The sequence below is a fragment of the Hemibagrus wyckioides genome, linkage group LG16, assembly GCF_019097595.1.
Source record: "Hemibagrus wyckioides isolate EC202008001 linkage group LG16, SWU_Hwy_1.0, whole genome shotgun sequence".
Taxonomy (NCBI): domain Eukaryota; kingdom Metazoa; phylum Chordata; class Actinopteri; order Siluriformes; family Bagridae; genus Hemibagrus; species Hemibagrus wyckioides.
Genome location: NC_080725.1, coordinates 11,982,310 through 12,009,749, shown reverse-complemented (window position 1 = coordinate 12,009,749; position 27,440 = coordinate 11,982,310). Strand labels below are relative to the sequence as shown.

The window sequence follows — 27,440 nt, the reverse complement described above, 5'->3', positions numbered from 1 at the left end:
CACATTGGCCTGCAGTTGGTGCAGCAGCACAAAGTTTTACATATTAGTCTTTATGAAGTGCAAATATATTTTTATATTATATAAAAATATTCTTTCCTCACCAATTCCTTGGATTCTCCCATTGTCATCATCGTCAACATCATGGCCTCCACATGCCAATCACTGTGGGGTGGAGTTTGATTTAGTGCAACAGCTGTAACTGAATACTGGCTGTATCTTCAGGCTACTGGTGTTATGATTTATTAGTGGAATTTAATTACAATTAGGTCACTTCAACAACATGAAGTGTTTCAGCTAATCGATTTTTAGCACAGAAATCCTTTTTAAAAAGCCTCTACATGCTTTTGATTTTATTTTTCTTCCATGTAACCTGCTAAAATAGGCCACTGGGGGGCGATGGAAAAACTCAGCAAAGGGACCGACGTGCGTTACTTGGATTCACCATAAGAGGGCACAACACACCAATACGTGTTACAGAAAACGGTCCTTATTAACACGCTGCATCCTTCTTCCTGTCCAGAATTCAGAAAATTGGCAGCCATGAAGGTTAAACATTTTTGGGATTTCCCATGAGAAAAATCAAATTTTGTTTTTTATAGAGACAGCATTGGAAATAAAAGCGAGATGTCTGGTGGCTCCGGTTTCTCTGCTTGTTGTTCTAAAAAATATCATATCTTTTTTTGAAGTTTCAGTAGAGTTTCCCTTAATATAGTGTCTTGACTACGATGACTAGTTTTATAGTTTTGACTATATGCAAAACTATAAAACTAGTCATCGTAACAGGCAAGTCATTGTAACAGGCAAGCTGCAAGATGCATGGATTTTGCTGTACCTTTAGTGCACAGATTCAAACTAATTCAACTAATCAGCTAATTAAAAGCAGGACAGCTGGCAGGTCCAGGGCCAGGAACCCTGTAACTCTGTCTGTTGTGCTGTTTAGGTGCAAACAGGCATCAGAAAATCCACAGCACTAGAACTGGCCAAAAGAGGAGCATGAAAGATACTGGCATGTAGGGATGAGTGACAAGCAGTGAAGGTAGATTTTGATCCTAAATTCCATGCTATTTAATGTTCGTATAAGTCCTGCTTGAATTCATATCAGTCAATTAGATCTGGAATTAGCTACAATAAAAACAAAGTGTGTGACAAATGTTTGGATTAAGTCGGTTTTAATTAGTATTCTTTTAGCCTAAGGCTTGCTGCCATCTAGAACCAGTTCTGCATGGTTTTTGAATCTCTTACATAATCAGAGCATCCGCCACAATTATTACTACTTCGGGAAGTTTCACACGATGTATCCAATATCAAGATGTTCCCACACAAACATGTTTCTGGGCATACAGTACACTCAGGTCAGAGAAAGGCCACTGCAACTCAAATAACTCTTTAAAATCATGCTCAGCAGAAAAGCTTCTCACAAGGCACAAGACATGAAGCTTGAGGTGAAACCCATGATCAAATTCTACTCCTGTCAGCCAAGAAGAGAAATCTGAGGCTGATCTCTTTTTAATGGATAGTTATTGTGATTATTGTGCTCTGTATTTGGGATGACAGAGTGAAGTGAGATTGAGTTTATGAACCACACCCATCAATCAATCAATCGCTCCCACAGCAAACACTGCGACGTCCTGATCATACATGACTGGTCAAAAGACACGATGGCACGAAGGTCAACTGCTGCAGTGTTCATCCAAGTTAGGGCAGAATACTTTCCACCAGAAGCAAAAAAAATCAGTGTATGACTAAATATCATCCTAAAAATCATGTCTATTGTCTGATCTCTTTCTAGGTACTGTAAAACCAGCTAGTGAAAGCCATCTCTGGATTAAGAGGAAGTTTAAGCCAGTCTTCTTCGTGACTACAGAGTCAGGAGTTCAGTCTTCTCTCCACTGCACTCTACAGGACGCCATCAAACACCTGAGTGGATGCTATTTTTCCAAGTGCAAGTTGCAGGATCTGGACCCCAAGGCTAGAGATGACACCATAGCCAGAAAGCTTCGGGAAGTCAGTGGAAAAACTCCATGGCCTTGCTTGGTCTGTACAAATTAGGGATGTACTGATGTTTAAATGCTTTGCATCGCATTCTATTTAAGAACCAAGATACATATCCAAGAAGATAAATGTGCTGTTGTAAAGAGTGTGCTTTGTGATCTATTTTGTGCCCTTTGCATAGGTGTGTCTCATAGTGTGAGATGGTAAACGCCTTAAAAAAAAAAAACTCCACCCATGGGTGTGAACGCAAAGGAAATTAAGAGCATTAAAGCGTTTAAAAGGCACTAAATGTCACACTTTCTTCTCTTTTAAGGAGACTTATTTTGCATTTTAATCAGATCAGTAACTTTATAACTTGTATTTTGTTTATATATGTCTGATGGAAAACTTATATCTGTCTGATGTTCACTCTGACGGTGTAGAGGTATTTTAAACGCTCAGCACAGCGATCGAAAAAACTTGCCAATGGCGTCACTGATGTCATTCATCATTCCTGTCATAAATTCATCAAGCATGAGGTCACCAGCCTTAACATTCAATCCACATTAAGTCAGGCAGAATTCCTATGATTCCTAAATAGGGTAGTTGAGCCAATTGCACACACTGACAGAGTGCATGAGGTAAAACCTGAGACATCTGAGAACTCACTCACTGACTAACACTAATCTCTACTGAAGCTTTTTTGTTACTTGTTATTATACGTCTTGCTTGTGCTGTGACGTCTTCAATACATTCGAAGAATATGTACCTTCTCTTCATTAAGTATGTGTTTTCACAGAAGGGACTAAATGTACCCTTGTTGTCACATTTAGCAACATCATGTTTTACATGAACATAATATCTACATAGTGTCCGAAAAGCCAAGATGCAACAATAGTTAAACTAAATATTGTGTTTTTGTATGTGTTATTTATTTACCCTTATTTTTTAAATTTATTTGTTCCTTACAGGTAAAAACAAAAAACATTAATATTAGATTAAAGGGTAGAGAAAGTGACTGATTTCTGACTTTCAGACTTTCAGGGTAAAACTCAAATTTAGTGTTGTTCTACAGTGAGTTAGATAGTTAGTTAATAAGTAAGTTAGTAAGTAAGTAAGTAAGTAAGTAAGTAAATAAATAAAGTGTCAAGCTTATGCAGCCTGTCTGTGTGGTGTACAACCCTATGTTCAAGTATTCAGGTGAATCCACAACTGATTGTGGAAATTTTACAAAACATTATATAGAAAATAATCTTTTTTTTTTTTTTTAATGTGTTTAACAACTTAATTTTTATTATTTTGCTCTTAAATGAGTCTCAGGACTGAGTTGTTCAGCAGTTACAATGTGGTTAACCAGCATCCATGCTGATGGCATGAGGACATTAAGGACGTTGTAATGAATGTATTTACAAATATTTTAATTTACATGAATAATAATAATAATACAGATTACAAATGATATAAACTTCAGGAAATTGTTGGACTATTCCAAATATTTGGAATATTATATATTTGTAAATGTTTTTTTTAACGAAGTGTGGTCACTGTGTGCTGAGTGTTTTGTAAAAGTCTTTCACCTTTATTTTACATATGCAAATCAGAACAAAATGGCGCCTCACTTGTGGAATCTCACCATAAATATGCTAAACAGGAAGCAATGAACCGGTTAGGTTACTATATAACACACACACACACACACGAAGAGAACAAACCTGTCCATCAGGCCTCGGTAAACCGGTACAAAAGCACTGAGTGTTTCTCTCACACCACGCCAAAGACTCGTTCACTGGCAGGAAAACTCCGCGTTATCCATCTCCGACATGTTTTTCTTGGTCATTGGCGTCGTGCTGATTGGAATCGTGTATGTGACTTTAGTGAACACCTTGTTTAAGAAGTCGACATGTACAGGTGCGAGAGAAATGAGTGGGAAAACGGTGATAATTACCGGTAAGTCGTGATTTATCCAGACGGGTTTGGCGAGTTCTCATGGAGGGTTCACCAACTGGTGTAATGTTAATAAAAGATTAGCATAAAGTCAGCTTAAATAATCAAATGTGTTCCAGGCTCTGATGAACTTCTAATCAAAGACTTCATTAGTACTTTTGCTTTTTTAATATACGTCTAAAGACACATTCCTGGCTAGACCACCTCACTGACTGACTGCTCATACCTTCCTCAGGTGGTAATACTGGCATTGGGAAAGCCACAGCAATGGACCTTGCAGGTCGAGGTGCAAGAGTGATCCTAGCTTGCAGGAACCAACAGAAAGCCGAAGCTGCCATCAGTGATATTAAAAAGGTAAAGATGCTTCTGTTCACATTGAGTGGTCCATGTAGAAGAAGAAAAAGCATTGGATGAACCTCTCTCTCTCCCCAACCCCCCCCCCCCCCCCCCCCAACACACAGGTGACTGGAAGTACTGATGTACTGTACATGCAGCTCGATCTGAGCAGTCTGAAAGTGGTGCGGTCCTTCGCTGAGACTTTCCTGAAAACAGAATCCAAACTGGATGTGCTTATTAACAATGCAGGTAAATCCACAGTAAATGATACAGATCAACTGGAAGGTTTACGATTTCAAACTGCTTGGCAGACACTGGGCCTTGAGCCAGGCTAAGTTGCAACAAGAATGAAACGACACAATGTCTTTCCCCAGGGCTTGTAGCGGACGGTCGAACTGATGATGGTTTTGGTATTGAGTTTGGTGTCAACCACCTTGGCCACTTCCTGCTGACGTGTCTTTTGCTGGACCGGCTTAAGGAAAGCCCAGGAGCTCGTGTGATCACCCTGTCCTCGATGGCTCATCAGTGGGGCAAGATCGATTTTGATGCACTGGTCACCAGCAAAGACCTGGGTAGTGGAAGATACAGCTGGCAGTTCTTTCAGGCGTACTGCAACAGCAAGCTTTGTAATGTTCTCTTTACGCACGAGCTGGCAAAGAGGCTGAAGGGAACTAATGTCACCTGCTACAGTGTTCACCCTGGTAAGTCCCTGGATCTCATTTACCTCACTATTTTGTGTTAGTCATATTTCATTTCATTTTCAGTTTTTTTTTTTTTAAATTTGTCTTGGGTGTGTTTGGACAAATCTATAACATGAGGAATTCATTTTAATTCAACCCCGACAGGTATTGTGAAAACTGAGCTCTCGCGTCACGTCAGTCTCTGGCAGAAGGTGTTCATCGAACCAATAGCCTGGCTGCTGTTCTTGGACACGACAACTGGCGCCCAGACCACCCTCCACTGCGCCCTACAGGAAGGCATCGAGCCTTTCAGCGGCCGCTACTTTTCTTGCTGCACCATGCAGGAAGTGAGCCACAAAGCCAGAGACAATGCCATAGCCAGGAAGTTGTGGGATGTGAGTGAGAAATTATGTGGGCTTTCCTAAACCCTACAGAAAACTGTCAAACCTGCAGCCTATGAGACATGAAGCCATTTCCAGTCATTTCGTGTATTTCATGTCCTGTAAGTATGAAAATAAGTTTTAAGACTGTGATCATAGTTGATGGTTGCATTAAGTACATTCTAGAGGATGTGGAAATGCACAGTTCTTCACATTCTGGGCATCCTGCAAGAGCACTGTGTTTACATTTTATACGTTGTACAATTTATAAACTGTTTTTCAATGATTGTAATAAAATCTGAAGTGTGGTTTAAAATCCTTCGGTATTTCTGTGAGAATTAATCAATCAATCCTTGTTTGTAATTACATAGAAATATCATGCTGTATGATTAACTCTAATAGACAAAATAGTCATTTTCAGTGATCTTTGCATATGTTTCACCCCTTCCTCCTTTTGTTTCTTTTGAGGCCTGAACTTTTTCAACACTGTTAACATACCCTACAGGCCTTTCCAGTTTGTTTGATTGAGGGCATCGGCCACATTCTGTACATGTGCCTTTTGCATGTGCGTCTGTGGTTTAAAAAAAAAACAAAACCTGCATGTCACTGTGTCAGAGTTGACTCGAATTCTACAGAAAAACATGTCTGGTTTACATCAGGTGTTTTTCTTGAGGTTAGAGCACCAAAAAAAACTCTAACCAATCACAAGGCTAATGTTGGTGGTCCTATCCACAGAGCTTTTGAAATGAAACGTGATCATTCTGACTTAAGTTAGATCTTGCTTATGCTGTTGTTTAGTTCTGTTTGATTGTTCGTGCTGGTTTAAATTCATTAAATGATGGATGGATGTCAATCAAGCTGCTCTTTATGATGTAAGCGCAGACCATGTGAATAGTTGGAGGTGTCTGCAAACTTTCTATTTTTTTAATTTTATTTTCTATATAACAATCTTTTGATAAAGACAAACACCAAAAGGAATACAGCATCTTTTAGGGCTGGAGAATCTTCAAGATTCTTGACCTTGAACCTTACCACGAATGAGGTTTAGATCATTTTGGAAAGTGTCTTTTACACTTTTATTATTCATCATTTTTACATGATAAATACATACATGACTTTTGTCTTTTGATGGTGTTGCTAAGGCAACTGAGTTCATTTGGGTGTTCAGCTGCTTTTAAGCAACGTCGAGAAATAAACGTCTGCTCAAGCACCTGATACTGAAAACGGGAAAAATAAACTGTAAACTCATGAAAAAATTTTTTTTACATGCAACAGGAGAAACAAAAATATAAGTTTTAATGTTGCTCTAGCTAACTACATTTCAACACAATCATCACCTTTCTAAACCTGCAATTAATAAAACAAATGCAGAACCTCAAAACACGACTGTTAAAGGTATAGGTATAGTATTCCTCTATGTCTCAGACCATCTGTAAACTATCTGGTTTAAAGAAAATCGTGTTAGAGAAGACAACTGTTACATATTATTAATTTCAGGAAAATAAATTACATCAACCCAAAAAATGGTGGAATCTAAACTATCAGGGCTAGCAGCATAAACTAAATGACAACAGCGGACTCCACAAGCAATAATACTGAAATGCTCTATATCTCTGAACACTAAAGTGCTTTTTGAGCCTTGCCAGGGAAATTCTGTCTCAATAAGTCTCACTCTTGCTTTGAGAGCTATGAAGTCAACTTTCTAGCTCTTTACATTAAACCTCCCACAGCCTTGGAAAATCAACAGACAGTTCTGATATGATACCATAAAGAACATTTCTCAAAATAAAAATACTGTTTGACCACAAAAAAAGCATGTTAGATTCAATAAGGTCAAATGTGTTAGTCGTGAACCCAATACTTATTTTAAATTCTGCATTCAAATAGTGTTTTACAAAGAGAGATAGCTAAAAAAAAAAAAAAAAACATACACATGTAAATACTTACAAATTCATATTAATTTGAAATGCACTGAAATGAAATTGCCACTTTTCCCTTGAAGAAGTCTATTTTACTTCCAGTCGTGTTCTCGGCTGGGCGGGCCAGCTCCTGTCACACTGTGATACTGTTCCACAGGAAGTAAACGGAAGAGTCAAATGCCAGCTGTAATAAATTCATCTGAAATTTAAAACTTGAAAAGAAAACCACAGGGTTTTTCCACTGACTGATGATCCACTGGCTGTCACTGATCCCCCAGCATGCTCAGTACACAGTTAATGACTTCAATACAGAAGACAAAACAGAGGAGGGTAGATGGAAGCGGATCACATGAAGAGATCCCTGGCTTGCTTGAACTCAGCTGTTTGCAAAATGCATTCCAGATGCATCCGACGTTTCCTCTGTGCTACCATTTGGGTTTTAGTACGATCCAAACCCGAAGCGTTCCTCCACCCAGAGTGGGCTGAGAGACTACCGTGGAAGTCGAGTAAAATACAGGAGCGACCACCAGGGCAGCACCATTACACAAGCGTGATCTCCACTTCTTCTTTCTTCTGCACTTGACCCTGGGCCTGCTGTTTGGGAGGGGGAGGGGGAGGTGCAGCACGTACCTATAATAATAATAATAATAATAATAAAACTAAATATCAAGTAAATATTTTAATTTTTATAACAAAAAATTTTTAAACAGAATTTTTGGAGTGCAGTCATTTTGTGGTGCTTACAGGCCTCAGTGTTCCTGCTCTGCTGTCTGAAGGGTACCTGGGTGGAGGTGTGGAGTTGTGGGCATGGTCTATGGGAGACCGAATAAGCACAGTCACTAACCAGCTTGTAAAAATAATATCATAATAATAAAAATATATAATATAATAATTAGGACTGGACCCAAAAATTATATTTAGAATTTTAATTTTTATATATTTTTTAAAATCATCAATTTGTGATAACACAATGCTAATGAACTTGAGTTTCTTACTGTTGCTGGGTGCTTTGGGGGGTGCCGGGGCTGGTCTGTGGTAGCCATTAAGGGAGCGTGGGCTGGCGAGAGGGGATGCTGAGGAGCTGGCTGGGCTGGAAATTGGAGAGGGCAGAGTGGGTGTGGCAAGAGGACTGGAGACTGGACTACTGCTGGACGAGGGCTGGTACTGAGTCATAGACAGTGGACGAGGAGGACGACTCTGATTACACAGAGACTCCTGCATATAGAAAATATCCAGTTTGAAATTTGATGTTTACATAACTGGAGAATCTATAAAAAATATAGGAATGTGCTATATAAAATATTTAGCATTATGTATTTATATATAGACTTTAGAATACTTTAGTATACACACCTGTGTCTCCACGCCTGTGTGCGTGTCCTCGCCTTTTGGTGCGGCCAGATCTTCCACGAGCACGGCAGGAAAGACCCCCACGCTGCCGTTAAACTCGCCTTCCCAAAAACCGTCGTCCTCCTGGTTGTCTTTGTTCAGAATGCGGATGATGGCTCCCTCGGGAAAGGAGAGCTCGTCCTCGGTCTGAGCCTCATAATCATACAATGCCTTTGCAAAGTGCACTGTAGCAGGGAGAGGAAGCACCATGATGTGGCAAAGACACGTTTAATTGCGTTAGATACGTCACTATGACTTTGCATTACCACATACAACCAGCAGAGGGAGGGATTTTTGAACCATGACATTTTTTGTCTGTGTGGTGCAACATGTACAGGCCAATCTTCCCATCATTTTATCTGTTTGCTTTGTGTTGGGTGTGTTCATTAAAGTATGTAGAACATGCAGCTGTAATATTCATAGCATTAAATCCACACTACTTATGATAACAAGCTTGTTGTGAACATTTTAAAAGTCACCTCCTGATATAAAGAGTAAAAAATTGAGCATGCAAATCAATTTCAGTATTGATCCAAGAAAGGTGTTGTAATTAATTCAAGTCACTTTCTTAATATCTAATCTAATTATGTTGGATTACTTTTGGAATTTTTTTATTATATCTATAGTCAAAGATTATTATCCAAGACTATTACATGTAGAAGCATTAACATATACATTGGCACCTGGAAGCTATTGTGCATTTTAGGTGTAAGATAAATGTTTCCTAACTGATGTGATTCTCAACTGATGCAATTTAAAGGAAAATTCAGTTAATTCTGAATGAATAGACTGTGATTCATTGATGTATCTTCAAAAAAGTGTCATCATGATATACAGAGGATTAAAACTGTAATCTGATTTCAGACAATCTCAAAGGAAACCTCTGTGATTTCGTGTGTTTGATTTTTGTAATCAGATTACATAACTCAGACTACACGCATGTCGTCACTACCCACGGCAGAGTCTGGCATGGTATGCTACATAGTGTTTACTGGCTGCTCACCGCTGTTGTCTCCATTGGGGCTGGTCTGGACATGCTGCTCAGTGGTAGATTCAGGCTCTTGCTCGGTGGAGTTGTTGGAGGAGTACGAGCGTGTGTCCAGGGCTGCCAGGGACTGAAGCATGCTTAGTAGACTGTTAGAGGAGGGCAACTGCAGGTACTTCTCAGGCACATAGCCCACCTGCCCTGCTCTGTTTCTAGCCTAAAGAAAGCACAGACACAGTGTCTGAAATAGCTGAAGATAGTTTCTTATAAACCAAGTAACAGTAAAGTGTTGATGTTAAAGGTGCATTTATGAGAAAAATATCATATTGCACTTCAACAGAAATGCCTTGGACCACAGGACAAACAGGAAAAGCGTGTCATAATTAAAGATTTGTCTGCAGCAACCTGAGAACAACTACATAAATCATTATAAAATTATTATTTAGATCATATCAATGCAAAGAGAAAACGCAAAGTGCAAGCTCTTGGATGTTCATTTATCAATAAAACGGAGGATTTAGTTGTATACTGCAGGCATACTGCAAAAAAGCAATTGGTCACCATCACGTGAAACCTGTCACAATTACTTGTGCTTCCTAACTGAATTGACTAGACTGATATTTGTGAAGTTTAGGTCACTATTTCAATAACAATTAATGAAACATGATTTGCACATTTTATAACATTTCAGTGTGTCTAATGTGCACTGTACCTTAACCCAGTCTTCCATATCACCATCATCTATGACTTCCAGCACTTCCTGCTCCTCAATAGTTAGCTCATCTGGTTGTGATGCCTATTGGATGCAAAAAAAAATTGTGTTTATTTTCTGAGTAACATGCTGGCTGATTGATCAGCCCTATAAGAAGAAATATTACAGAAACTGACCTGATATGAGTAAAGCACTTTGCAGGTGAGCGGGTAGTTCCTCAAAGTGCTAGAAGGACTGGAGCTGCTATCATCTAGTGTTTCTGTGTCCTCCATCTCCTCGTCCTCCTCTCTGTCAAAATCTGCTGTGCTCTAAAAGCAAATGTTAAAACAAGTTTAAACACAATGAGACTTTTAGTTAGAACATTTTATAGATGACTATTAAAGCATGACCGGAAATTTTCTGCCGTACAGAAATAGAGGCATCATGAGTAATTGTGGCCCATCTTTCATTTTCCAGTTCCTCCATCACTTGGTTCATGGCGCTTTTTATCCAGGTGTCCACAGCCACACCCACATCTCTCAGCAGGTTTAGACGAGCCTCAGCTTTCAGCTTCGCTGTCTGCAGAGAAAAGATAAAATCCTTTGCCCTCTGTTCCTTGCTGAGCACTCAATGACATATCTGTTCATTCATAGTTTTACCACAATGCCAATGCCAATCTTACATCTGAGAAGTTGTATTTAACACGAAAGATAACAGTCTTTATCACTGACAAGAAGGAGGTGCCCAAGGCCTAGCTGGGTAGCAATTAAACTAACATGAGAATACCAGCAGGTCACTGGTGATACATTATTAATCTGAATACACACAATCCCTACCTCTGCTTGTCGGATGCTCTCTTTTGCCTCCTCCATTTTCAGCTCCAATTCGCTGGAGTTTTGCTCTTGCTGAGGCATCCCTTCACACTCCGATAGGGTCTACAAACACAAAATCACACAGTCAACATTTCCTTTGACATCCTGAGACTACTTCTCACCACTGTATGTCTCTTACCCGTTGACTATGGATGATGCTCTTGTGTTCCCTGGCTACACGGGTGGCCCACTTCCGTGCCTCTTTATTCAGGCTGTGCTCCTCCGCCGTGCCGCTCTCCTTTACTACCTGCATTACCTATCACAGGACAGAAATGTTACAGTCCCCAAGCTCATTACTTGAAACACACTGAAAAGGATACATCAAATGACACACATGCATGTAATTACATGCCTGTGTGAATAAAATAATGCTCCAAGTATCATTCTGTAATACAGAATACTGTATTAGTACCTGCTACAGTGTGCTGTTTTTACAGACTGTTAAGAGTTGTAGTACAGGTTAGGATGTAGTCAAACAAACTAGACTGACTCCCAGAGTTTCAGACAAGGATTAAACTCAGCTTGGTCCACTTAATACACAATGGCTGCAGGTTTTAGGAGAGAAAGCTCCTTTTAAAGCATGTGTCATTTGGACCACATGAATTACTTGTAGTAAACCCAAGCATACTACAGAGTATATTCTTACGCTATATGGTATGTAGTTAAGCGTGGATTTCCTGGATATTAGGGTTATGATTCAAAATGGTACATTATTATGTTCTATTTTGTCACTGACTCCCAACAATACAACATTTAAACGACAAATTTAAGACCCAAAATCAGGTTAAAAGTTTAGGTAGGTATTGTAGGTACAAAAATCAGCTTTGCCTTCTGATAGCTTGCCTTTATGGTGTTTCCAAATGATCCATTTAATAATATAATACCACCAAGTTTCCCAGTATGGACACTTGCACTGACATTTCAAATTTGGCCTTTGACATACGCGGATAAATAAATGTACTCTTTCATAGGGAATCTTCAGTATTCACTTTATTCTGCTCCAGGTTATGGTGGATCTGGAGCACTGGATAGGATTCTAGACAAACACATTCACATACACATACACACCTAGAGGCAATTTATCATAGCCAATCCACCTACTGACATGTTACTGGAAGATGCACGGAAACCAGAGAAACCCATTGACCCAGAAAATATGCAAACTCTCACATAAATAAAGTGAACTCAATGATGCTGTTAGCGAAGCAGATTTTTGTTAAAGGGGAATAGTCAACCTAGACAGATTTATAGATAGATTTCAACTATAATTTATATAAGGCAATAAAGTTATTTTTGGTCCACTATGGTAGCATGACACGAAGGAAATCCAGCTTTTATAGTTCCTAGTAACATTCCATCCAAGGATAAAATAAATATGTTAATACATGTCATGTTTTCTCAATTTATTACCCAAATATTCAGTAATATAACAAGTAGAAGCCTGTGACAAGTTGAACAAACACAGTTCAAAAACCCAGAAAGGAGGGGACCCATACTGGAGCATGCCTGTGGACAGCCGTCTAAATATTGACCAACTAAATAAACGTTAGTGATGCAATCAGCTAAAGAATGGGACCATTGACATGCACACGCTTATTTTGGGTCTGTGTGGCACAGAACAGACCGGGTGCTGTTGAATCAAAGCTGAATGTGCCAGCTGTCTTTTTCCCCCCCCAGAAAATGTTACTAAGACATATACTCTATATATGTCACAGACCATATATAAATATGTGTAACATGTTTTAAAATTCTGGACAACTAGCAAAAATTGGATATTAATAACCAAATATTTGTTAAACTCTTGTTAAAATAAACTTTAATGCTTCAAGCTAGAAGCACATTTTTAACACAAACAGATCTTTTTTTTTCAGTTTGATCATTTTTGGAATCAGTGGAATATAGTGGTGGAAGGATTAGATTCAGGAGGTGTGTCAGGGTGAAGTGTGAAGCTAAAGAGAAGGTGGGATGTGGTTCCTGTTTTCAGATGTTATGTGGCAGGAGGGGTGGAGGAGAGTCTAGAGAGGCTAGACTACACACACTGCACCCAGTGCACCCTCACAAAGCTCCCTTTTACAGGCCTCCCTGCAGCTCCGCTCCTTTTCGCCCTGGCCACGCTTTTCTGGGCTCTTCCGTCTCAGTGAGGGAAGTGCCGCGTCACTAATATTTTCACGGGGAACAGGGTGGTGCTTGTTTGATTTCAAGAAGGAAAGAAAAGGAAAAACAAAACAAAAAGGGGCTTGATGCTTGAACAAATTATCCAGTGTGAGGTTGTCCCGGGGCCTGAGCGGAGAACTGTGTCCAGAGACTGAGAGAGAGAGAATGCTTAAAGGTGGGAGAACAGGGGACAGGAGGCTATGTGAGTGGTGTGGCAGCAGACACCAGGGTGTCATCATTCTTTTAAAAGCACACAATATAGGTCAACCAAAACTGACATTACATACAAGTGAAAGAATCTTACACAGAGGTTCTGCAAAGCCCTTATACTCTATGTATGGAACCAATATCATGAATAGGGGAAGAACTTACAGAATCATTGTCACAGGGCTGAAAGTTGAAGGGGGAAGCTTTCTGAAACGCAGCATTCTCCTGGATAAAGAGCTCCTGATGAAAGTCCTGTATAACCTACACATACAACAAGATGCAAAAACACAATTTTATATTGCACTAGTAGTTTTGAAACATAGTTATCAATGAATATAAATTATTATATAACCAGGCAGTATGGCAACTCTGTAGATCTCTGTAGAAATCTGTAGATCCTCTGTGACCATGCAAACCAGGCTCACTGTGAAAGCGGACCTGTGCATGTGCGTGTTTTGAAACTTAACTCTGTGTGAACACACACCACACAGAAGACACACTAGACCAAAGATAAGGTCACACCGAGACGGATGGAAACAAACTCTAAAGATCATCATGTTACTAAGATGTAAGACTGACTTCAAATCAGAACAAATCTAATATGACTAAGTGCATCGGTTCAACATTCGAGATAAATAATAGAACCAACATTTGGCATAATGGCAAAATTATTATCACTTGTCAATGCTGGCACATGCATGAATACATATTTCTTGCATCAGTTTAAGTAATAAGACACTGTGACTTGAAATCAATGGACAATGTTTTATTTATATATATATATATATATATATATATATATATATATATATATATATATATATATATATATATATATATATATATATATATATATATATATATACATAATTTAGCCACAGCTTTAATTTGCAGAGGAATGCAGTTGCAGAGGAAAGACCTAAACTGTGCTGAAACATATTGCAACGTGCTGTTTACAAACTCCATTGTATATACAGTGAGATCTTATCCACCTGCTTTTTACTGCAAGATCAAATTCCCAACAGCACCCTTGAGGCCATTGTGTCGTCTGTGTGTTTTTCCAAGGCACGTGTGTATGTGTGCAAGTGTCTTCCACTTACCCCACTGGACTTCTCCAGCAGGAAGTTGAAGGTGTCCTGAATGACATGGGATGCCTCCAGCTCGGCCTGACACAGTGAAACCAGGTAGCCTTTCATGTGATCATACACACTGCCATCCAGGACCTGGGGATGAAAAAAACAACACAGCTAAAAATTTCAGTTGGAAAAATCGATTTATTTAAGGTTGTTGCTTGATTCTCAAAACGTTGTAAATATATGATATGCAGTACATATCTTGCTGTTCTTTTGGTATTTCTCTATACATACAAATGATCTAATGCCTGATCATACACATGGTCTTTCGTGAGAAAATGTGAATATTTCTCAGTAGAATTCAAACCTCCCCATTTAGGGAGTTACCGTCAAGTGGTTTGTGGGTGTGTCTGTGCGCATTCTCTTAGAAATGATTCCTGCATAGACAAACTTTATTAGACTTTCAGACAAATTTGTAAAGTCTGTGCTCCTGGATTAGAATCGAGTTGGAAAACGATGTGTGGAAAATGATTGTTCGAAGGCCATGGGTACCCTGCTGAAAACAGTTTACACTAGCGTGAAATTCCATGATGGTCCAGACTGGCTCAGGTTGGTTAACTAGCCAAAAAATTTCATGAAATTTTTGCAGAAAAAAATATTTCTTTGGTATTTTGCTTAAATTACTGTGCATTTAGATAGCTACCTGAGACCATTAGCTCATTTTAATTACTTTGATATTATCTCACTGTTAATATGAAAATATGTTCTAGTGCTTTCTTTCTAGGAGTGTCTTATTTCTACTGGTATGCCACCCATCATTATGCCACATGTTGGCAAGCTGCTCTGTTTGTTGTGACTCTACATCCTGAAATGAAGTGCAGTTAAAAACAGGGTTAGAAATGGAGTGTCACCTTAATACAGCTGATCAGATCTGTCTCATAGTAACGGCCCTGGTGGGCGTTGGCTGCTGCCAGAGTAAGCAGATATTCATTCCTGGCATGGGTGGCTTTGGAGTTACACTCATTTCTCTTGGCTTTCAACTGCAAAAAGAACAAAATACATACGTTCTTGAATGTTTTTCAAATGAATAAAATGTGTGTCAGTTCAAACATTAGACTAACACAGATTGGAAGTATTCATGCATAAACTGGCAGTTCATAGTAATTGCTTTACTCACCTTCACACTTGCTCTTTTTAAACTGGATCTGGACTGGAACAGACTGAGTTTGGACCTTTGGACATGCAAAGGTGGACAGATTAGAAAAGGTATATTTAGACTAGAAAAATGGACAACACAGTGGTTGTGTAAACAATAGCAAATCTTTCTTTCATCATGACTCAAAAATAAAAAGTACTGCTTCCTCCTCAGGTGTGACTTCCTCTGTTTTTTGTTTTCTTGACAGAACAATGAAAGGCCAATGTCGACCTCTGTCCTCCTCTCTCTCCCCTGTGTGTGTGTGTGTGTGTGCTGGGGAGAGTGACACATGTTTAACAAATTCTGCACTCATGCTATAAATCCTCTAACTGCAGGTAGACCACAACATTATTCAAGCCTACGCCAAAAGGAAATATCCCCAGACAGCACTGCCTTACTAGCATACAAGTGCAAGGTGAAACCATATAGCACTAAACAAACATGGTATAGTCTAGAAGAAAGTCTAGGTGATATAGTCTAGGTCAACAGTCTAGGTCTTCAACTGAAATTGCTTGAGGTCCAGTAAATGAACCTTCCTTGCCAGCCGAGGTCCGGGCAATTATATACCTAAATGAGTGTAAACAACATTTTTATTGGACACAATATAATAGATAAAAGGAAAAATAAAGTGATTTTTTTTTTTTGCTGAACTGCGATTAACAATCATTAATTAATGATGCAAACCTCACTGGTTCAAACAAAACAAAAAACAGAAATCTCAAATCACATTTAATCTTTATATGTATTGTCTCAACTTAACTAAATGTACCTTATGCTGAATACTGCTCTCTTCTGTTTTTCACATTGTATTGGTAAAAGATCATCAGCAATATCATGCAGAAAAACAAACAGGCAAAAATAAAGTGCCAGTGTTGGAAAAATGAAACAGTGCAAGAAACCCTTTATCTGTTCATTTGTACTGTTTCTAAGTCCATAAAAACTCAATTAAATGAAATAAAATTGCCTGTTAGGCTGAGCTGAGTTGAACTTAAAGTTGGAAGCATAAAACGTCTTAGTTCCAAAAATATATATCACATTACATTCATGTTAATTTGCATACGTTTTCTGATTGAGAACTTCAGTGGGAGAAATTGGCTCTGACCTTTCCAGCTATCACTTTGAATCTTGGGAGGAATGGAGTCAGTGCAATCCTCAAACTGGAATGTAAATGTTCATTGGTCATTCTTGACCTGTATTTACTTTTGATAATGTTAAGTGTTGAGAATGCTAACTCACAGCTATATGTTGAACCTAACATGCTCAAGGTGTATAGTGCCACTTTCCTAAGTCCAGGAAAAACAGCCTCCGGAACAGTTATTCATCTCAGAAAACTCGGGTTTTCAGCGTCAACTTTCCTTATTTTTGAGAACGCCATTGTTTTTTATTCACTGCAAATTTCATCTGTTTGGCATATATTTATTTCATTATGTGAAAAAGATTTGCGGTCCAGATAGACGCATCTCGCAGTCCGGATTCGGACCGGAGTCCACCAGTTGGCGACTGCTGGTCTAGGTGGTCTATGTATGAGCACACATCATCTTTGAAAATCTCAGCTTGTATGCAAGAGTATGCATTCTGATGCTTAGAAATGTGGGTTTCAATTCCACCGAGACAGATTCTTCACAGAAAAATTCACTACAACTAGTTCATTTAACTCATCAGTCCATGTTACTCTATTATGAATAGTATAACTACATTCCAGCGAACTGCCCTGTCTTGTGCATAGCAGAGCTGAAATCGTCACACTATACACTGTTGCTGTTATTACTGATTGGAGATCAAACCTATTCAGGTTTGTAATTATAAACCCAGCAAATGAAATGCTTGACACTATACTCACACAACGTCCTAGTGAACTGTTTCCCTGTGTTAAATGAAATGCATACACTTTAATCTGAGCCCTTTTATGGCCTGCCTTGCTCTCCGCAAACTCACAATTTCCTGACCAACAAGAAGCATGATAACCTTTGGTTGACATACAGCAGTTTCCTATAACAAGTTATGAGACTTCACTAACTGCGCAAACGTGAGAGGACAAACTGGGGTCAGAAATCAATCATCTGCCTTTAGAAGACAAATATAACGTGTGCGCTAATATCACAAAGTGCTCAGTAAACATACTTTGCCTCCATATCTGCTTTCTCCCTCACGGCCTGGGCCATCTGCTCTGTCTCCTGGTACTTCTTTCTGGACTTGGTCAGGTCTTTCACCGTGTCCTGCAACTCGGCCTGAACCCGCGTAAGCTGCTCGATACACTAAGGCACAAAAATGAGAGCAAAATGTAGATGAAAATAAAACATGTCATATTATACTGTATAAAGTTATACTTTTAGACTTATTTCCAGGACATCCTGAATGATGACAGCAATATGTTTTACTACAACAGTTTCTAAATACTCAGCTCTCCCTGAGTGTATTTGTAAGCGACGTACCTTTTTTAGTTGCTGCTCTTTGTGCACCCGGAAAGTCTTGATAGGCTCTGAAATCTGGCTCCTGTAGCTGTCACAGCCACTGATCCGAGACTGGGTCACTTTCACTACACCCTCTAAATACGCCCTCCACACTGTGCAAACGTTCCTGAAAACATGCAGACACAAAATCTTTAACTGACCAGAAGTTAACAGTTTCAGATAAAATATTACACCAATAAAATTCATACAGAACAAAAAAGAAAAAACACAATGTCTTTCCTCTGGTTTGGGTATGCTGTATGAACAAAGCTGTGTATAGTAAATTATAACACATCTTCATTTACCCGTAGTCTTTCTGCTCTTCTGACTGGACCCCAGGCCATTCCCTCTTTAGATACTGAGAAGCCAACTTCTGCAGTGCCTGTAAGGAGGGGGTAAATACTTTCAAGCAATGAAATAAAAACTATAGTGACTATAGTGTGGCTACACTGTAATATAATGCAAATATAATTTATATAGAAACAATGGTGCATCATTCCTAAAACTGGTTATTGAAATGAAAAATAAATTTCAGTAATCATTCAAGAAATTTTTTTTTTGCTGTAAATCAAGAGGTTTTTTTTTTTTTTTTTTTGACGTATAGGTTTTACTATTCTGACCATCTCCCAATCCTGAGACTAGCACAGCCAGGCAAACGGTTAAATAGTAAAAATAACATTTGGCAGTGATGTGAAAGCAATAATATTTTAGAATTATTCTCTGTGGTCTGTGAACCATGTCAAGGTTCAATCACTGTGGACATTCAGTATACACATATAGAAATGTGAAGCACATGGGATTCCAAGACAAAAAAAGCAAGAGCTGTGGTTTTGGCTTCCTGAAGAACTTATAATTGTTCTGGCAACACAAACTTGTATATACATTGGTTATTTAAAATACTGTACATGAAATTACTTCCTGGGGAAATATAATTTAGCTAAATAGGTGGATTTTTGGCTATCACAAAAACATGTTTCAAAATGTCAGAAGTGTGTTATAGTGGAATTGAATCTATAATGATTGCTTTAAACCGTTTCAACCAAACGTTTTTGTGAACCGTTCTAATATCAACTTCTGCAGGAACAACAGCTTCATTCTATTAAAAAAAACCTTTATGTATGCAGTAAGTAATACATGAATGCAGTAAGTGTGTTGGACTCAACATTACCCCCATGTTGTGGTTCATTAGGGCAGGTGTGAACACAGTTACCCAATGGTCACACAACCATTCGCATGAAAGAAAGAGATCATATTTATTCACTTCTGAGCACTGAGAATTTTGATGAACTGTATTATGAAGCTTGGAAAATACACATCAGAGAACAGACCTGAATAAAATTTGGATATATGATCTGAGATCTGTAAATTGCCTATTTATTTTGTTACAGTCTGCAACAGTGCTGTGTTTCCTGCTCAGTGGATATTTATGATTTTTATGCACCCTTGAATATAATTTGTTTACTTCAGCCACAGACATATCCCTAACTGACAGATAAATGCCTTTTGAAAGTAGGTTTCCAGTCTTCGAACACACTCCTCAGGGAATGTTTTCTTCCCAGCCCAAACTGAAAAGGTACCACAAGTATTAATTCGACTCGGATTCAGACCAAGCAAATGGACCGCTAAAAAAAAAAACAGCCCAGGTTTACTTTGTGCGCAAGATGACTGTCACAGTTCTGTCTCACCGATACACTGATACCTGAATTCAACTCTTACAGAGAGCTGATGTGCTGGTCTAGCACCGTGACAGCCTAGGGAAGAAGTGTTGTGCTTCCACCAAGGTTCACAAGAGAGGAGAGCATTCCTTTCCTGAATACCGTAGAATAAAGAGAATGGCGTTCCCTGATCAGCTTCCAGGCCCTGATTGAGCTCCTGAGTGCCTGCCAGGGCCGGACACCACAATCTGGCTTTGTGAGTGCGTGCCAGCCCACCGGCCTCATCTCAATAGGCTTTAGCAGGAGAGAGGATGAGCATGAGAGAGGCTCCTCTACTTAGCAGCCATTCAGGACATCCAGGTGGTGCATCTGGAAGAGCCTCATTCAAATGCACAGACACTGGAGTCTCTTGTGTGCTTCAGAGTTAGCAGCACATCACACCTGGATGCTGAATCAGAAAACTCAGCATGGGACACGTGCTTCTCGTTAATCATCCGAGACTATCATTAGGCACGCTTACAATGTCAGTATCCAGTAAAAACTATTAGGCTGATCTCAGCAAAAAAATGCTCTATTAGATATCAGAGAGGAGAGGAAACATGAAATCTGATATGATTCTGTAACAAATCTAACTTGAATTCATACAGCATGTGTGATATAACCTCTGACACTGGGTACCGTCATGTCATATCTAGTTTTACTTGTTACACCTAAGTTATTAGCATTTAAACTAATCGTGTTATATAGTATATTAAGGATGTTTGATTTTCTTACACGTAAATATGTTCATTAATATGGGGAGAAAGATGATAATCAACAGCGATACTGGGAACAAGAATCCAGAGTACAATTACACAGCGTTCCAGGTCTTATCACAGTTATCTGTGTGTTGCTGCAAGGACGGAGACAGACAATAAAGCAATTCACTTCGTGTCACGGTTCAAAGAGCAAGGCGAAGCAGAGGAGAAAATATGAACCTGGAACAGAAAATACACTCTGTGTGTGTGTGTGTGTGTGTGTGTATAAACATATACGTGTGCGGTAATTTAACTTAATAATAAAAAAGAATAGAGTGTAGCCTCAATCCTGGAAATACAAAAGAGTAATAATTTTAACATTATTTTTGTTATTATTTTTAACCAGAATAAAAGCAACTGTGTGTGACTATGAATCTTGCTTTACAATTTACATAAAAAATGCAAAAGCAAGAAATTTTTCCAGCTTTGAGACGTAATGATGACAATGTCACGTATACTGCCTCTCGAACTGGTGGAAAGCAAACACATACCCTATGTTCTCTCTCGACTCCTGTCTGGACTGCTTCGTGTTTTTCGGTAGGCAGTGGAAAAACAGCAACAGTTTGTAGTAACAAAGTGATTAAAAAGGCATTGCGGCTGCTTCATGATTCAGTGTTGATAAATCAGATCATAAGTATGTCCTAAAACTTTATTCAAACTAATAGAGGTTCCACAATGCAGTAAATGAACAATGAATAATTACACATGTGCGTGAATACACCAAAACAATCCATCAACAAAGCATGGTGCGGAAATCTGAGCTCAGCCTGAGGTCAATAAACATATGACTTTCGTAGTCAAAGGTGCATTAAGTAAAATAGGTCATAAAAAATTGGAGGAATGAAATGGCCCCTGACTCATACACTCAATGTCAACATGACTGGATATAACATACCCTGACTGGATATAACTCTACCTGGACTAAACCGATTCTCAATTAAAGTTCTATAGTGAATATTTAAAAGAGGATTTTTCAATATATTTTCCTCCATTTCAGTGTGAAAACACATTCATAGCTCTTCATGCACCATAGTATCATGATAAGATTTTTTTTTACTACTCACTTAAAAATCTCATGTAGTAATTCCTGACACTCAGCATTGTTGTTGGTTATTACACTAGCATCTTTAAATGCGCATGCAGTTTTTTAAACCTATTCCCACAGAGCATGTTTACTACACAGATGCCAACAAATTTTTTTCTATCCAAGGCCTGCTTTTCCTTTCTTTTCATGTTTTTCAATCTCTCACCCTCATTCCAGTAACGCCACGTAATGCACATTCAGCGTTTTGGACAGGAGGAAATGGTCCATCCGTCACTGCAACGTGTCCCAGGAGGTTAAAACAACACGAGTCCGCACTTTCCCGTGACCGAGCTGTTTTATTTGTGTGTCACAGATACTCATGTACCAATATTACATTTATGTTAAAGCAGCGAACGTTTCAAACAAGCCTTAAGATAAGGTAGTAATGTTCTTGCAAAAAATGACCTCGCTGAACAGATGAAACAGGACCCTGTTTGCTTTTTTTAATGGTTTTTTAAAGCAGGAACTCTTGCCAATTCACAATTCAATCCTGTCAGCTGGAAAAATGTGAATAAGATAAACATGACTATTAATCGTAAATGGTAAAAAGATAGCTTAGGAAGCTGAGGAAATGTGTAAGCAGGAGTTTTCTTTGCTAATGTAACTAGTTTATGATCTTGAGACACCTATGCAGTGTTAAGATTATAATGCTTGATAGCTAATGCTCGATTCTATACATTTCCATCACTGCCTTGATTTTCTGTTCTGAAAAGCAGAATTATGTTGTTGCCATTTCTGGGAAATATTTCGATTTAGCCAACGTGGACCTCCAGCTGTTTTATGCTCTTTATCACAGCTGTGCTAAAAGTGTAAAAAGGATCGCCACATGAATGTAGTGACTGTATTTTGATTACAAGTATCGTATTACCAATTATTAGCTTATAAACATTAATAAACTTGAGTAGCACTCGCTGCATTCATTTGTTTGTAGCATATTTACAAAAGGTAGTAATAAACAGAAAGGAGGACGATAGAGCTTCAGGTTCAGAAAGCAAGTCTGGTCTCAGCAGTAGAACCCTGCACTGTTCAGTCACAGATGTACATTCCTCTGAGATAACAAACCGGGACAAAGCCACTGCCAAAAAGACCGGGGGGTGGGATTGGGGCATGGGGGAACGGTAAGACGATCCAACTTCAAACCCTAAACTTCTCAATGGTAACCATTCACAGCTGAGCGCAGTCACTAAACCCTACATGAACATGAGTAACATTACAAAAAGCAAAACATTTTACATTCCATACCATTAGGTCAAATACGTAGCATGTACAATAATGAGCTGTAAGATGAGGTGAACACACACACACACAGGCTAAAACAGTGTCTTTTGTACGACTCCTGTGACCTCTACGCGTCTGCCTCTGAACCCGATACCCTTACAGCATGACACTGAATCACTCCTCTTGAGAAAACAGAAAGCTATCTAATGCGTGAGTATGCGTGCTAAGTCAGATCCGTCCAAGAATGAATAAAAATAAAAACATTTGGCTCTAGTATCTGAGTTCTACTGAAGCCATAATAGACACCGCTCTGGCATTTCGGAGACAAAAGCAAGCACAAACGCACCATTTGATTTGATCCATTGAGAAGATCAACAAAGTTTTCTGCTCTGGAGTAAATATTTCTTTATGGCTAATAAACAGAAAGTGTGCCGTATACGCGGAGAGAAACAAATCCTTTTAGATTTTATAGGTGTGTTACAAATTCTGCAGCTTTTCAGTATGGAAAATGATCATACATGCATATGCAAATTACACAGGGATTATTCAATTATGCAAACAGACTTACCTGTGCATAGTCTTTCTCTATAACTGCTTTCTTCTGGCTGTACGTCCTACACACACACACACACACACACACACAAAAACACAACATTAGAATATTCTACTTCAGTCTACACACACTTTCAGCACTACTCTCCAGCCTTAACCTTGTACACAGTGTAATGTTATGTCACAGCGCTCCATCTATTATTATTCCGCTCATCCGAGTTTGCAGATACAGCATTACATCACGCACAATAGTGCTTTGTGTGCGTCTCGTGTGTTTGCCTTACTGACAGCTACTACGTGGTGTCGAAGCCAACCTTCAGCCTGAAAGGTTTTGCAGTGGAGGTGTTGCAAACACCTCGCATGAACATGCAAACACACACACACACACACAGTGTGCATGGTGCTCCCAAAAGTGCCCAAGGTGTTTTTCAGACTGCAAAACACTGACTGGGCTTGTCTGAGTGAGTAACAGCGCATTACTGTTTCTCGTCTGTAATAAACGTACAGTACGAGGGTGTAATATCACACTGTGTAAAAAATCCTGATCGTGTTATGGAGCTCAGGAATAAAATAAACGTCAGGGGAAAATGGGAAGAGGCACAAATAATTATGAGCTCTCATACAAATATTTACGTTACACTAACGTTTTACTATTACTACACCAGCACTACTACTATTCCTACGATTATTACACCACCATCGTGTTTGTAGCTGTCCTCTGAGATGAGCATCGGGGCTCGCTGACATTTTAATAACTTTACAGTCGACTGTCTATTCATTGTAATGGCACTAAATCGGCAAATCATTACATTTTTTCAATGTTTCATGACATTTATATATTTATATTAAACATGATAGCCTGATTAAGTTACTAAGTTTTATCAAGTTTAGATTTTTTGAAAGATGAAAGTTGTCTTGACTGCTTGTGAGTTGAAACAAAGCTTATTTTCGAGCTGAATTTCCTTATATTTCTAAGGCAGCAGACAAACTTTTGTTTCAAACTTTAAGCATTTTGAAATGGTTTATCGTGTATGGAATTTGGTCTAGTATGTCTGCTCCTGTTTTGAATGGGTCAGGTCTTGTTAGATACATCTTGTGTTCGATTGTTGCCTGTTGCAGCTGTTTAGCCTTTTTGCCCCGGATTCACTTACAGATACAGATTCCACCAAGATGTGTTAGAAAATACAGTATAAATCTGGCTAAAGTCAAGACTACAAGAAGAAGAGGCTCGTATTCATTCAGGGAAACCTTTTATCAGAGCAGGTTAGTGTTAAGCGCTTTGCTCGAAGGCTCAGCTGTAGCTCTGCGAACTGAACCTAACAGAAACCTACCCTCTGAAGCAAAGCACTTCCCTGTGCTGCCTTTTTTATAATACATGATGTGCACACCAGAAATCCTTGCTGACAGTGCTGTTCACACAGGCCTCACCTCAGGTCTTCCAGAAGGTCACAGTCAGTCTGATGTTTCACGTTAAGTTTGCTCAGCTGCTCTGCGTGAGCGTGCTTCAGCTCCTGACTCACTTTCACCTGCAGGACACAGAGGATTTGGATTATATCCTGATTTACTTGAATGGCTAAGGCTAAGATTTACACTTTGTGTGAATTTATAAATTAAATATAATTTATTTATACTTTGTGTAAAATTGCTTCCAGCTCCGACGACTAGTACATATTTATTTTATCGTATTTTTATTTTAAATCATTGGAATAACAATATGGATATAGACAAAACAATCAGTTACCTACAACAGGTACGTCAATGTATATAATGCATTTAATAAATTGATTATACATGCTACCGTTACAACACTGTATATGCAGCATTAAATAATGACACAAGCACAACAGAGACAGTGAGAAAGTGTAGCTTCTGCTGCTAGATTTTGCAGTAGTGTCTGTGGTGTAAAACTACCCTGCTGTATTAGATAACACATTATCGACACAAAATCGTCTCGGACTGCAGATCATATCATATCTCTTTTGTTGTAACAGGAGGATCAGTGTGAACGGGCGACTTTTCACATCTCCGCTCTGAAAATATCAGCAAAATACACTGGATTTTTTTTTTTTTTTTACATTTTTTTTTAAATATTATGACCACTGATGTGTCTACTAAAAAAGTTTAAAATTGTGAAAGTCATTTAAAATCAACATCCAGACGATACAGTGATCTCTCGTTACGATAATCAACAGATTAGCTGACAAAAATCGCATTCAGATCGTCATCGTGAATCGACAGGTCTAGTGTAGTTTTTCACAGCAAATGTCATTTTGTTCTCAGCTTTTTCCTGTCTACCACATGACACTATGAAAGTAACTCGCATCAAGTTTGGGCCAAAAAAACAAAGCCTCTTGTTTTATGTTGTAATGACGATCTGTTAGTTGAATACAGGGAATCGAAAACCTGAGCTGTGGCTTTATTGTGTATAATGTGGATCATGTAGTAACCATTAAAATGTCGTTGATGTTTTTTTATTTATTTGTTGGTTTTTCACCCTGCTTCTTTTTCATTCGGATTTGTCTGAATTTCCTTATAAACCAAATGATCACAGAATAAAATGCATTTACATCAGTAACACATTAAACATGACAGGCTTTAGAGCTGATCATATTCATCTTGATGATCAGAAGTAATGTTAAGATTATAAATAAAACTGATGACAGTCTCAAAGATTGCTTCTCTCATTGTGAAAGAGATCATAAATATTCTCTAATAACTCAAACGCTCACCTCTGCCCCATAATTACCTCCGACTTCTTATCTACCCTCTGAACAGAGACTATTAAGGATAAATTAAACAGATATTAAATCACGCATCAGTGTGTCTTTATGTAAAGCAAACTTTATTTTATGTTATACGTATTATACGTAAGTCTATAATTTAGAAAATGCCCAAGTGGCATGCATTACATTGTGAAACTAAATTTTTATGAACTGGTTTAAAAAATAAACGCCTTGGTTTAATTTCACTTGGTTTTGACTTTTAGTTAATGACTGAGGGGAAAAAATGTAGCACCATGTAACATTAGCTGCTCTAAAAACTTCTTTTCAACTTTACACAGCGTTTCTTGGGTCAACTCTGTAGCTTTTAGAAACAGCTTCAGACCAAAACAGCTGCAAAAAAAAAATGAAAAGAAAGAAATTAAACTTTTCTCTCTCTTTTTTGCATATGAAAGAAATCCGTACCTTTCTTGGCGGGGGCTGCATGTTTACAAGAGTCCCGAGAAAAGTAAGAGAAGAAAATTCTGCCGCCAAGCCGCATACATCTGCACCACGGAGAGGAAAAAACTCAGTCTTTACTGAAATAACGGGAGAAACAAAGCTGGATAATCTAACCTGAAGAACTAACGGAGGTTAAGCGGCCATAACATGCTCGCAAACCTTTACTTCTGCTGCACACTGCCTGAAAAAAAAAACCCCGCAGCCGGAGGGCCGAGTTTGTAATGGAAATGGAGCGGAGTTTCCGGCCGAGCTTGGAGGGAGGAGAGGGGGGGGGGTGCCCGGACTCCATGGCGACACGTCGGAGAGATCGCACGAACACAGTTTATTAAAGGATATATCCCAAAAAACGACTCCCCATTGGACAGTAGTTCACTAGGTGAGGTCCTGAATCCATTATTACTCGCCCTACATAGTGCACTCGTTCAGTGAGCTAGGACACTATTCGGAATTCGGCCTTTGTTGAAGAAAGTTGTGAAATGTCGCCCTCCAGTGGTGGCTTGTTGTTTTAACGAGGCCAAGAAATAGTTAATAAACTGTGTATTGCACGTTGTTGTGGACATGCGAACATCCGTTATTGTTTATTTATGAAAGCTGCTACAAACACTTGAACAAATACCCAGCAAAAATCAGGAAATAAGCTTTTTATTAAAGAGTTTATAAATTAATT

The 27,440-nt window shown here is 38.8% G+C and overlaps 2 protein-coding genes across 2 annotated transcripts; one reads left to right on the top strand and one right to left on the bottom strand.

Annotated features, from left to right (window-relative positions):
- Window positions 1-3,676: 3,676 nt before the first annotated feature.
- LOC131367084 (dehydrogenase/reductase SDR family member 13-like) lies at window positions 3,677-6,160 on the top strand. The gene is made up of 5 exons (XM_058412300.1): window positions 3,677-3,918; window positions 4,151-4,269; window positions 4,377-4,500; window positions 4,626-4,952; window positions 5,097-6,160. The coding sequence occupies exons 1-5, from the start codon at window positions 3,792-3,794 to the stop codon at window positions 5,354-5,356; spliced, it is 957 nt and encodes a 318-aa protein (XP_058268283.1). The 5' UTR covers window positions 3,677-3,791; the 3' UTR covers window positions 5,357-6,160.
- A 213-nt stretch (window positions 6,161-6,373) lies between these two features.
- si:ch211-176g13.8 (F-BAR and double SH3 domains protein 2) lies at window positions 6,374-27,024 on the bottom strand. The gene is made up of 20 exons (XM_058412299.1): window positions 26,738-27,024; window positions 24,981-25,078; window positions 23,569-23,614; window positions 18,552-18,628; window positions 18,229-18,373; window positions 17,918-18,051; window positions 15,779-15,833; window positions 15,513-15,641; window positions 14,629-14,751; window positions 13,694-13,789; window positions 11,307-11,423; window positions 11,132-11,230; window positions 10,725-10,874; window positions 10,493-10,624; window positions 10,317-10,400; window positions 9,623-9,821; window positions 8,584-8,804; window positions 8,226-8,445; window positions 7,975-8,042; window positions 6,374-7,860 (listed from the first exon to the last, which is right to left on the bottom strand). Exons 1-20 carry the CDS (start codon window positions 26,756-26,758, stop codon window positions 7,771-7,773), a joined length of 2,304 nt encoding a protein of 767 aa, XP_058268282.1. The 5' UTR covers window positions 26,759-27,024; the 3' UTR covers window positions 6,374-7,770.
- Between the last annotated feature and the right edge of the window lie 416 nt (window positions 27,025-27,440).